Raw genomic sequence first — 14,278 nt, forward strand, 5'->3', positions numbered from 1 at the left:
TCATGATTACTGCTGAAATTCATGATGGATGTTACACCTAGGAAGCATGCAAGTATTGTAGTTCTCAGAAAACATGCTGATTTGAGTATGAGATGGATAGCTGAAAATTTGAGCCTAGCAAAGTCAACTGTTGGTCAGAATCTGAAGAGAACTGACGACACTGGTGATTGTGGTGCACTGCGTCAAGGAAGCTGTGGATGAAAACGCAAGACAACACCTCACAATGACAAGGTTACCATAAATAGTGAAAAGGATCCCATGAAAACCAGCAAATATCTGCTGAGAGATTTGGCCTTATAAAGCTGACGTAAATGTTTTATTCTTCAACTGTTCGATGACGGCTCCTTGAAGTTGGCAGAACTTCCAGAAAGTTGGTAAAGAAACAATTATTGACTGCTGCTGTGAAGACAAAATGGCCGCAGGATGGAAGACAGATAAATGGAACAAAAGTTATATTATCAGAGATATTTTGAGGTACATGAGTACAAATAAGTGGTAGTGAAACTGAGCAAAGACAAACTTCCATGGAACACACACATTTAAGAAGTATCACAAGACCCACCTAAGATATCTTGGGGTAGTTTTACTGCTAAAGGCCAGGGACAGCTTGTTATTGTTGAGGGAACAATGAACAATGACAAATACAAGGCAATCCTGAAAAATCATTTGCTTCCCATTGTGGATAAAGACTTTCCCGATGTAGAAGGCATTTTCCAGCAAGATCTTGCTCCATGCCACACTTCCAGGAAAATGTTGACATTCTGAATGGTTCGCAGAACCGACATGTTGATGAATTAGACACATGTGCAACTCTTGGGTATCTTTATTAAGGAAATGTTTCGCCACACGGTGGCTACATCATGTTCTTCAAGTTTCTCCTGTGTATGGACTGATGAAGCCACTGTGTGGCGAAACGTTTCCTTAATAAAGATACCCACGAGTTGCACATGTGTCTAATTTATCAGAAAAATGCTGACATTCTTCGGAAACTCTCCTGACCCCAAGTTAACTGCGAATCTATGAGCAGTAACCAAACGCACGATTACAAAACAGAACTATTCAACTGTAGAGAAGCTAAATACAGCTGGTACCATAATGAAGAACCTACCAAAATGTGTTCAACACTGGTATTGGTTGACTCTATACCAAAACATGTAGCTATTATTATAAAAGCAAAGGGTAGCCATATCTCTTATTAAATCAGTTATTATCTGTCATATCATTGCTGTATATTGTTTAAACAAACATTAATTTTTGAAATGTCTTATTTCATCATCATCGTACCAATTAATATGCAAACTACTCTACCATGAAGACTGAGTGACCTTCAGTCCAGTGACCATGATGCAACAATGCTGTGTTAGCAGCAGCAGTACCAGCAGCAGCAGCAGCAGCAGCAGCAGCAGCAGCAGCAGCAGCAGCAGCAGCAGCAGGAGGAGCAGCAGCAGCAGCAGGAGCAGCAGCAGCAGTAGGAGCAGCAGCAGCAGCAGCAGCAGCAGCAGCAGCAGGAGCAGCAGCAGGAGGAGCAGCAGCAGCAGCAGCAGGAGCAGCAGCAGCAGCAGCAGCAGCAGGAGCAGCAGCAGCAGCAGGAGGAGCAGCAGCAGCAGCAGGAGCAGCAGGAGCAGCAGCAGCAGCAGGAGGAGCAGCAGCAGCAGCAGGAGGAGCAGCATCAGGAGGAACAGCAGCAGGAGAAACAGGAGGAGGAACAGCAGCAGGAGAAACAGCAGAAGGAACAGCAGCAGGAGAAACAGCAGGAGGAACAGCAGGAGGAGGAACAGCAGCAGGAGAAACAGCAGCAGGAGAAACAGCAGGAGGAATAGCACCAGGAGAAACAGCAGGAGAAGGAACAACAGGAGGAACAACAGCAAGAGAAACTGCAGGCAGAACAGCAGGAGGAGGAACAGCAGCAGGAGAAACAGCAGGAGGAACAGCAGCAGGAGGAACAGCAGGAGAAAGAGCTCCCACACATCATCAACCCACACATCATCCATCAACCCACACATCATCCATCAACCCACACATCATCCATCAACCCACACATCATCCATCAACCCACACATCATTCATCAACCCACACATCATTCATCAACCCACACATCATTCATCAACCCACACATCATTCATCAACCCACACATCATCCATCAACCCACACATCATCCATCAACCCACACATCATCCATCAACCCACACATCATCCATCAACCCACACATCATTCATCAACCCACACATCATTCATCAACCCACACATCATCCATCAACCCACACATCATCAACCCACACATCATCAACCCACACATCATCCATCAACCCACACATCATCAACCCACACATCATCAACCCACACATCATCCATCAACCCACACATCATCAACCCACACATCATCCATCAACCCACACATCATCCATCAACCCACACATCATTCATCAACCCACACATCATCCATCAACCCACACATCATCAACCCACACATCATCAACCCACACATCATCCATCAACCCACACATCATCAACCCACACATCATCCATCAACCCACACATCATCCATCAACCCACACATCATCAACCCACACATCATCCATCAAACCACACATCATCAACAGACACATCATCCATCAAACCACACATCATCAACAGACACATCATCCATCAACCCACACATCATCAACCCACACATCATCCATCAACCCACACATCATCCATCAACCCACACATCATCCATCAATCCACACATCATCCATCAACCCACACATCATCCATCAACCCATACATCATCAACCCATACATCATCAACCCACACATCATCAACCCACACATCATCAACCCACACATCATCCATCAACCCACACATCATCCATCAACCCACACATCATCCATCAACCCACACATCATCCATCAACCCACACATCATCCATCAACCCACACATCATCCATCAACCCACACATCATCCATCAACCCACACATCATCCATCAACCCACACATCATCCATCAACCCACACATCATCCATCAACCCACACATCATCCATCAACCCACACATCATCCATCAACCCACACATCATCCATCAACCCATACATCATCAACCCACACATCATCAACCCACACATCATCCATCAACCCACACATCATCCATCAAACCACACATCATCAACAGACACATCATCCATCAACCCACACATCATCCATCAACCCACACATCATCCATCAACCCAACACATCATCCATCAACCCACACATCATCCATCAATCCACACATCATCCATCAACCCACACATCATCCATCAACCCATACATCATCAACACATCAACCCACACATCATCAACCCACACATCATCAACCCACACATCATCAATCCACCAACACATCATCCATCAACCCACACATCATCCATCAACCCACACATCATCCATCAACCCACACATCATCAACCCACACATCATCCATCATCCCACACATCATCAACCCACACATCATCCATCAACCCACACATCATCAACCCACACATCATCCATCCCACACATCAACCCACACATCATCAACCCACACATCAACCCACACATCATCAACCCACACATCATCAATACACACATCCATCAACCCACACATCATCAACCCACACATCATCCATCAACCCACACATCATCCATCAAACCACACATCATCAACAGACACATCATCCATCAACCCACACATCATCAACCCACACATCATCCATCAACCCACACATCATCCATCAATCCACACATCATCCATCAACCCACACATCATCCATCAACCCATACATCATCAACCCACACATTGTCAACCCACACATCAACCCACACATCATCCATCAACCCACACATCATCCATCAACCCACACATCATCCATCAACCCACACATCATCCATCAACCCACACATCATCCATCATCCCACACATCATCAACCCACACATCATCCATCAACCCAAACATCATCCATCAACCCAAACATGATCCATCAACCCACACATCATCCATCCCACACATCAACCCACACATCATCCATCCCACACATCAACCCACACATCATCAACCCACACATCATCAATACACACATCATCCATCAACCCACACATCATCCATCAACCCACACATCATCCATCAACCCACACATCATCCATCAACCCAAACATCATCCATCAACCCAAACATCATCCATCAACCCAAACATCATCCATCAACCCACACATCATCCATCCCACACATCAACCCACACATCATCCATCCCACACATCAACCCACACATCATCCATCCCACACATCAACCCACACATCATCAACCCACACATCAACCCACACATCATCAACCCATGCATCATCCATCAACCCACACATCCATCAACCCACACACCATCAACCCACACATCATCCATCAACCCACACATCATCCATCAACCCACACATCATCCATCATCCCACACATCATCCATCAACCTACACATCAACCCACACATCATCCATCAACCCACACATCATCCATCAACCCACACATCATAAACCCACACATCATCCATCAACCCACACATCATTCGTCATCCCACACATCATTCATCAACCCACACATCATCCATCAACCCACACATCACCCATCAACCCACACATCATAAACCCACACATCATCCATCAACCCACACATCATTCATCAACCCACACATCATCCATCAGCCCACACACCATCAGCCCACACACCATCAACCCACACATCATCCATCAACTCACACATCATCCATCAACCCACACACCATCCATCAACCCACACACCATCCATCAACCCACACATCATCCATCAATCCACACATCATCAACCCACACATCATCCATCAACCCACATATTCATCAACCCACACATCCATCAACCCACACACCATCCATCAACCCACACATCATCAACCCACACATCATCTATCAACCCACACATCAACCCATACATCATCCATCAACCCACACATTATCCATCAGCCCACACATCATCAACCCACAAATCATCCCACACATCATCCATCAACCCACACATCATCAACCCACACATCATCAACCCACACATCATCAACCCACACATCAACCCACACATCATCCATCAATCCACACATCATCAACCCACACATCATCCATCAATCCACACATCATCAACCCACACATCATCCATCAACCCACACATCATCAACCCATACATCAACCCACACATCATTCATCATCCCACACATCATCAACCCACACATCATCCATCAACCCACACATCATCCATCAACATACACATAATCCATCAACCCACACTTCATCCATCAACCCACACATCATTCATCAACCCACACATCATCCATGAACCTACACATCATCCATCAACCCACACATCATCCATCATCCCACACATCATCAACCCACACATCATCCATCAGCCCACACATCATCCATCAACATACACATCATTCATCAACCCACACATCATTCATCAACCCACACATCATTCATCAACCCACACATCATCCATCAACCCACACATCATCCATCAACCCACACATCATCCATCAACCCACTCATCATCCATCAACCCACACATCATCCATCAACCCACACATCATCCATCAACCCACTCATCATCCATGAACCCACACATCGTCCCTCTACCCACACATCCATCAACCCCCACATCATCCATCAACCCCCACATCATCCATCAACCCCCACATCATCCATCAACCCCCACATCATCCATCAACCCACACATCATCCATCAACCCACACATCATCCATCAATCCACACATCATCCATCAACCCACACATCATCCATCAACCCATATATCATGCATCAGTACTTACAGTGTTTAACAGTGTGGGTGGAACACTGGTGGATGAACTGGAGGTTGTGTAGTGGTCCACAACCCACCTTTAGATGGGTGACATCCACCTCATGCTCACAGTCCCCACTCCCTATCTTCCACACTCCCAGGAATGGGCAGGCTCGTCTGGATGGCGACCCACCTGGTGGATGTACTGAGTATTAGTGATGCTCTCGATGACACTACACTGTGGGATCACCCACAGTGTAGCAACACTGCTGTTGTTCCCACAGTGTAACTATCATATAGAATAGTGTAGCAACACTGCTGGTGTTCCCACAATGTAACTATCATATAGAATAGTGTAGCAACACTGCTGGTGTTCCCACAATGCAACTATCATATAGAATAGTGTAGCAACACTGCTGGTGTTCCCACAATGTAACTATCATATAGAATAGTGTAGCAACACTGCTGGTGTTCCCACAATGTAACTATCACTCAGAATAGTGTAACAACACTGCTGGTGTTCCTACAATGTAACTATCATACAGAATAGTGTAGCAACACTGCTGGTGTTCCCACAATGTAACTATCATACAGAATAGTGTAGCAACACTGCTGGTGTTCCTACAATGTAACTATCATACAGAATAGTGTAGCAACACTGCTGGTGTTCCCACAATGTAACTATCATACAGAATAGTGTAGCAACACTGCTGGTGTTCCTACAATGTAACTATCATACAGAATAGTGTAGCAACACTGCTGGTGTTCCCACAATGTAACTATCATATAGAATAGTGTAGCAACACTGCTGGTGTTCCCACAATATAACTATCATACAGAATAGTGTAGCAACACTGCTGGTGTTCCCACAATGTAACTATCATACAAAATAGTGTAGCAACACTGCTGGTGTTCCTACAATGTAACTATCATACAGAATAGTGTAGCAACACTGCTGGTCTTCCCACAATGTATCATATACAATAGTGTAGCAACACTGCTGGTGTTCCCACAATGTAACTATCATACAGAATAGTGTAGCAACACTGCTGGTCTTCCCACAATGTAACTATCATACAGAATAGTGTAGCAACACTGCTGGTGTTCACACAATGTAACTATCATACAGAATAGTGTAGCAACACTGCTGGTGTTCCTACAATGTAACTATCATACAGAATAGTGTAACAACACTGCTGGTGTTCCCACAATGTAACTATCATACAGAATAGTGTAGCAACACTGCTGGTGTTCCCACAATGTATCATATACAATAGTGAAGCAACACTGCTGGTGTTCCCACAATGTAACTATCATACAGAATAGTGTAACAACACTGCTGGAGTTCCCACAATGTAATTATCACTCAGAATAGTGTAGCAACACTGCTGGTGTTCCCACAATGTAACTATCATACAGAATAGTGTAGCAACACTGCTGGTGTTCCCACAATGTAACTATCACTCAGAATAGTGTAGCAACACTGCTGGTGTTCCCACAATGTAAATATCATACAGAATAGTGTAGCAACACTGCTGGTGTTCCCACAATGTAACTATCATATAGAATAGTGTAGCAACACTGCTGGTGTTCCCACAATGTAACTATCACTCAGAATAGTGTAGCAACACTGCTGGTGTTCCCACAATGTAACTATCATACAGAATAGTGTAGCAACACTGCTGGTGTTCCCACAATGTAAATATCATACAGAATAGTGTAGCAACACTGCTGGTGTTCCCACAATGTAACTATCATATAGAATAGTGTAGCAACACTGCTGGTGTTCCCACAATGTAACTATCATACAGAATAGTGTAGCAACACTGATGGTGTTCCCACAATGTATCACATACAATAGTGTAGCAACACTGCTGGTGTTCCCACAATGTAACTATCATACAGAATAGTGTCAAGATAGTGTAGGAAACTCGACAATCTCTAGCCTGACTATCATTGTTAATACCAAAAATATTACTCATGATGTTTGACTTACTTGTGAGAGTCGTGTGAGGTGCACTGGAAGAATTGAAGTGGAGGGAGTTACATGCATCTACTGCTCTGATGGCCCTCGACCCTGGTCAACAGTGGCATTGTTAGTCTGGCACTCTTATATTGGCACTAATAACCTGTTGCCTGGCACTGATGCACTCTCACTGTATACTGGAAGTGTAACACTGTCACTGTAATATGGTGTAACACTGGCAGTGTAATACTGTCACAGTAACACTAGCAGTGTGACACTGTAACACTATCACTGTAATACTAGCAGTGTGACACTGTCACTGTAACACTAGCACTGTGACACTGTTGCTGTAACACTAGCAGTGTAACACTGTCACTGCAACACTGGCACTGTAACACTGTCAGTTTTACTTCTGTATCACTGCAAATGTGTCACAATTTCAGTGATTCACTGTTGCAGAAAAGTAATATTTTTGAGCCTTTTCAAGACTGAAGTATTTAAGAATTTTAAGGTTTGCAGATTGTGTTGGGGTCTGTGGCCCTTTGATGGGGTCCATGGCCCTCTGATGGGGTCTGTGGCCCTCTGATGGGGTCCGGGGCCCTTCAAAGGGGAGTCATGACCCATATCTTGAAAACCACTCTCATGTAAATAAATTTTTTCTCAGATTTTAAATTTATTAAATAATTTTATAACTGGCTGGAGAATAATTTTTATAGGAGGAAAACAAGCGATGTACTCACCTATTTGTGGTTGCAGGGGTTGAGTCACAGCTCCTGGCCCTGCCTCTTCACTGGTCGCTACTATGTCACTCTTCCTGCTCCATGAGCTTTATCATACCTCTTCTTAAAGCTATGTATGGTTCCTGCCTCTACTACATCACTTGCCAGACTATTCCACTTCCTGACAACTCTGTGACTGAAGAAATACTTCCTAACATCCCTGTGATTCATCTGAGTCTTCAACTTCCAATTGTGATCCCTGGTTTCCATCTCTGGAACATTCTGTCTTTGTCCACCTTGTCAATTCCTTGCAGTATTTTGTGTGTTGTTATCATGTCTCCCCTGACCCTCCTGTTCTCCAGTGTAGTCAGGTTGATTTCCCTTAACGTTTCTTCATTCAATTCAAGTTTATTCTCTATAAGGGTTACAATGTAGGGTTTACAGGTTTTGGGTATTGTGTGGTTTACATGTTATAAAATACTAATTACAGAGGGGGCCACTAGGACGCCTAGCATGGCTAGGCATTTCGAGCAGACTTAGATTAATTCTCAACATTAAATCCTTACAGATTATGGTATTAAGGCTAAGTGACTACATCATAATTTGTGAGTTTAGCAATGTGAATGCTTTTGTTTTGGCACAATACAAAGGGTTTATATTGGAGTATCATAGGCAAACTTATGACTAGTTAGGATTTATTATTTTAAGATTAAGATTAGTATTTCTGGGTTTATAGTCAGTGGTTGAGTGAGTGTAATTGTGAACCACCAGGTGGTTATCATGTAGTTAGTTGTCGGGGTGGATCAGGGAGATAAGATGTTTTCTAACTGTAGTTTTGAAAGTGATGAATGTGTCTGCAGTTCTAGAGTTTTCAGGTAGGGTGTTCCAGATTTTAGGTCCTTTGAAATACATTGAATTTTTGTAAAGGTTTAGTCGAACAAGGGGAATGTCATAGAGATGTTTGTGTCTGGTGTTATGCCTGTGGATCCTGTCACAACTATCAAGAAAGCATTTTAGGTCAAGGTTAATATTGGAATTTAAGGTCCTGTAGATATAGATTGCACAGTAGTAAGTGTGGATGTTCTGAACAGGGAGTAAGTTTAGATCTATGAAGAGTGGGGGGGTGTGTTGCTAGGGATGGGATTTAGTGATTATTCTTACTGCGGCTTTTTGTTGGGTTATTATTGGCTTTAGGTGTGTTGCTGCAATTGAACCCCAAGCACAAATAGCATAGGTGAGGCATGGATATATAAGTGAATGGTATAGAGTGAGAAGGGCAGTTTGCGGCACATAGTATCATATCTTGGAGAGGATCCCCACCATTTTGGATACTTTTTTTGTTATGTGTTGGATATGGGTGCTGAAATTTAGGTTGTTGAGGCCAAGGAATTTGCCCTCATTATGTCTGGCAATTAGAGTGTTGTCGATCTTAATGTTAAGTTGTGCAACACCTGCTCTGCTACCAAACATAATATAGTAGGTTTTGCCAGTGTTAAGTGTAAGTTTATTGGCTGTCATCCAAGTCGATATTTTGAGCAGCTCCTCGTTAACAATGGTGCTGAGGGTGGCAAGATTAGGGTGGGAGATGACATAAGTCATGTTGTCAGCAAAGAGAATGGATTTTAGGTGTTGGGATATGTTTGGAAGATCATTGATGTAAATGAGGAAGAGCAGGGGTCGAAGGACACTTCCCTGCAGAACTCCAGTATCAAGTGGCCGTATTGATGAGGCTGTGTCTTTAATGGTGACATACTGATACCTATTAGAAAGGTAGGATTTAAAATATGCAAGTGCATGGCCTCTTATACCATAGTGGTCAAGTTTGTGGAGTAGGATGCCGTGGTCTACTGTGTCAAACGCTTTTCTTAGGTCAATAAAAATTCCTAGTGGATATTCCTTATTTTCCAATGCTGTGTAAAACAGGTCTAGCATTTTTATAATTGCATCATTAGTGCTTTTATTTTTCCTGAATCCAAATTGGCAGGAGTTGAGTATGTTTTGTGACGTTATAAATGAATATAGTCTCCTGTGCATGAGTTTCTCGAAGATTTTGGATAGCAATGGTAAGTTTGATATTGGCCTATAGTTGTTTACGTCTGTAGGGTCACCACCTTTATGTATTGGTGTAACCCTTGTTGTCTTGAGTAGTGTCGGGAAAGTGCTAGTTTCTGGTGACTTGTTAAAAAGTAATGTAATAGCATGCGAAAGGACATGGGCTGCTCGCTTGTACAATAACGGTGGGACGTGAGACAGATTACCCGAGTTATTTTTAAGTGACTTTATGATCTCGGTGACTTCCATAGGCTCAGTTGGTACAAGATAGTAGGAATTTGGGAAATTCCCATCTAGGTAGTCCCCGGCACAGGCATTGGTACGTGGGATTTTATTGGCGAGATTAGATCCTATGTTTGAGAAGAAGTCGTTTATCTTGTTAGCTGTATCAGTGGGATGCAGTGGTGTTTCATGAGGTTTAGTTAGAACAATATTCTTGCTTTTTTTTCAGTTTGTGGGTCCCCAGAATCTGGGAAAGTGTTTTCCAGGTCTTTTTTATATCTCCTTTTGTGTCATTGAATCTGCTGGAGTAGTACAGTTGTTTGGCTTTCTTTATTAATTTGGTGAGAACTGTTGAATATTGTTTAAGAACATCTTTGTGTATTAAGCCATGTCTATATTGCTTTTCATATTGGTGTTTCTTATCAGTGGATTTCAGAATGGTGTTGGTTAGCCATGGGCAACCAAGCCGTTTATTCGTGATCTGTTTTGTTTTTATAGGACAATGTTTGTTGTATAGTCTAAGTATTTTGTTAAGAAAAATGTCTATCCAATCGTCAATACCATTGGCATTGGAGAATTCTGTAGGCCAATCAACAGTCTCTAGGTCTGCTGTGAAATTCCTTATTGAGGCCTCATAGGACAATTCCCTTAGCTGTGGAACTAGTCTTGTTGCAAACCTTTGCACTTTCTCTAATTTTCTTACATGCTTGGCTAGGTGTGTACATGTGTGTGTTAGCTGCATGCATGTGTACACAGTATGTGTATGTATATTGAAGCTGTGACAATTGATAACTTAGCTAACAAGCTGTGACAGCTGACAACTTAGCTGACAAGCTGTGACAACTGATAACTTAATTAACAAGCTGTGACAACTGACAACTTAGCTGACAAGCTTTGACAAATGATAACTTAGCTGACAAGCTGTGACAACTGATAACTTAGCTGACAAGGTATGACAACTGATAAGCTGACAAGTTGCAATGACTCACCTTGTTGCATCTCAATGATGTGGCCATCTCTGCGATACAGCACTGTACATACGTAGCCACTCGTACTGCAACCAATCGTCAACTAGTTACAAAACTGTCCTTTATGATTATTTTTTGTGATGTACCAGCAGTAGGCCTACTGGCCTGTGCTAGGCAGGCTCTCTGTGAACCTAACCCCTTTTCACTAATTTGTTAAAATTTATTTTTAAAACTGCCCAGCAGTTTAGTTTGATTAATTCTATTTGGCAGTTTGCTCCATATCTATAACTCTCTGGCTAAATCAGTACAGGAGGACCCCACTTATACAGAAGGTTAGGTTCCGGGCTTCTGCTGTACAGGAGGACCCTGCTTATACAGCAGGTTAGGTTCCAGGCTACTGCTGTACAGGAGGGCTCTGCTTATACAGGTTAGGTTCTGGGCTTCTGCTGTACAGGAGGGCCCTGCTTATACAGCAAGTTAGGTTCCGGGCTACTGCTGTGCAGGAGGGCCCTGCTTATACAGCAGGTTAGGTTCCGGGCTACTGCTGTACAGGAGGACCCTGCTTATACAGCAGGTTAGGTTCCAGGCTACTGCTGTACAGGAGGGCCCTGCTTATACAGAAGGTTAGGTTCCGGGCTTCTGCTGTACAGGAGGGCCCTGCTTATACGGCAAGTTAGGTTCCGGGCTACTGCTGTGCAGGAGGGCCTTGCTTATACAGCAGGTTAGGTTCCGGGCTACTGCTGTACAGGGGCCCTGCTTATACAGATTTAGATTTTTGCCACCGAAGTGGCTAGTTTATTGTGCACCCCATATCCATCCTGTGGATGGTAGCACAAGAGCATATGGATACACAAAAGGCCTAGGAACTAGGCCCCAAAGGGTTAACAGGAATACATATGGATTTATATCTACATATCTATAGTTCACTTATCCGTTACAAGCAAATTTAGGAAATTTGCTTAGTATATCTGGTATCTTATTTTCATTAATAAGATATCTTGACATGTCACATAGGTTATTGTACTGTCTATCTCTGTATTCCTCAATAACTGGACAATTAGGCACATAGTGTTCAAGACAGTGACCATATGTCTGATCACATAATTTACATTTAGTTTGATCATCATCTGTGTGTCTCCCAAACTGCCAGAAGTACTTGTAACCAAGCCTAAGTCTGGCCACTACAACATCAGTCAGTCTGTTCACATTGCACGTTGCTCCATAAACATACTTATCTATGTTCATGTTATCATAGTGGGTTATAGATCTACTCAGGCTTCTAACTGCATTCCTATAACAATCATTTTCATTATTTACTTCTCTCCTAATATTATTCCTAATGCGGCCTGGATGTGGCCCGGCGGCCTGGTGGCTAAAGCTCCCGCTTCACACACGGAGGGCCCGGGTTCGATTCCCGGCGGGTGGAAATTCCGACACGTTTCCTTACACCTATTGTCCTGTTCACCTAGCAGCAAATAGGTACCTGGGTGTTAGTCGACTGGTGTGGGTCGCATCCTGGGGGACAAGATTAAGGACCCCAATGGAAATAAGTTAGACAGTCCGCGATGACGCACTGACTTTCTTGGGTTATCCTGGGTGGCTAACCCTCCGGGGTTAAAAATCTGAACGAAATCTTATCTTATCTTATCTTATCTTACATTCTCCTTCTGGGTACTCTTCTTGGCTAACATATCAACTTTATCATGAAGGAGTAATCCAATGTGTGATGGGACCCATAGCAATTGTACATTAATTCCTTTGTCCTGGATTTTTGAGTATCTATACCGGGTTTCTCCAATGAGCATGTTGTTGGAGTCATTATATGAATCAAGAGCCTTCAATGATGACATAGAATCAGTAATGATGATAGAGTCAAGCTCAGTGTCATAAGTTAGCTTCAGCGCCATTAGGATTGCAAACAATTCAGTTTGCAATGTAGACGCCCAGTTGTTAATTCTTATGCCTAGTTCAACAAGTTTATTATCGTTATTAACTAGGGAGGTGGCAACAACAGCAGATGCAGCCCTGCCAGAAGACTCCTGTGTACAGTGGACCCTCAACCAACGGCATTAATCCATTCCAGAGGACTTGCCATTGGTCAAAATTGCCGTTGGTCGAGTTAATTTTCCCCATAAGAAATAATGGAAATAGAATTAATCCATTCCTGACATGAAATATACATTTCCTTATATGGAAAGGAATGGGGCATGCAAAATAAACAATAATTAAATGCCACTTACCTTTGGAAATAAATGGTATAAAATACCGACACAATGGCAATATAAACACAAATGCAGTATAATGTGATCCTTTATTGACTACGTTTCGCCCACACAGTGGGCTTTTTCAAGTCACAAACAGAACTACCTGGGGTGGAAGCAACGCGAGTATTTATAGTCCGGCTGAGGTCAGGTGAAGAATGCTGCATCTGATGATGTACCGAGTTGGGTTGTAGAGTTTAAAAACTTGGGTAGCTTGGAAAGGAGACTGGACAAGTTTGTGAGCAGACCTTCTACAGTGTTCTTATGTGGGATAGCGA

The 14,278-nt window shown here is 43.2% G+C and overlaps 1 protein-coding gene and 1 long non-coding RNA gene across 4 annotated transcripts in view; one reads left to right on the forward strand and one right to left on the reverse strand.

Annotated features, from left to right (window-relative positions):
* Nucleotides 1-14,278, forward strand: part of LOC138855414 (uncharacterized) — a 358,079-nt gene that overhangs the window by 53,330 nt on the left and 290,471 nt on the right. The window lies entirely within an intron of this gene.
* LOC128703383 (uncharacterized) overlaps nucleotides 1-14,278 on the reverse strand; it is a 112,261-nt gene that overhangs the window by 10,851 nt on the left and 87,132 nt on the right. For all 3 annotated transcript variants that reach the window (XM_053798012.2, XM_053798013.2, XM_053798011.2), the window contains 3 exons: nucleotides 11,761-11,825; nucleotides 7,809-7,889; nucleotides 5,844-6,005 (listed from right to left, as the gene is read on the reverse strand). In XM_053798012.2, the coding sequence (XP_053653987.1) occupies nucleotides 5,844-6,005; nucleotides 7,809-7,889; nucleotides 11,761-11,825 (308 nt within the window). The remainder of the gene's footprint in view (nucleotides 1-5,843; nucleotides 6,006-7,808; nucleotides 7,890-11,760; nucleotides 11,826-14,278) is intronic.

The sequence above is a fragment of the Cherax quadricarinatus genome, chromosome 93 (assembly GCF_038502225.1).
Source record: "Cherax quadricarinatus isolate ZL_2023a chromosome 93, ASM3850222v1, whole genome shotgun sequence".
NCBI classification, from domain to species: Eukaryota; Metazoa; Arthropoda; class Malacostraca; order Decapoda; family Parastacidae; genus Cherax; species Cherax quadricarinatus.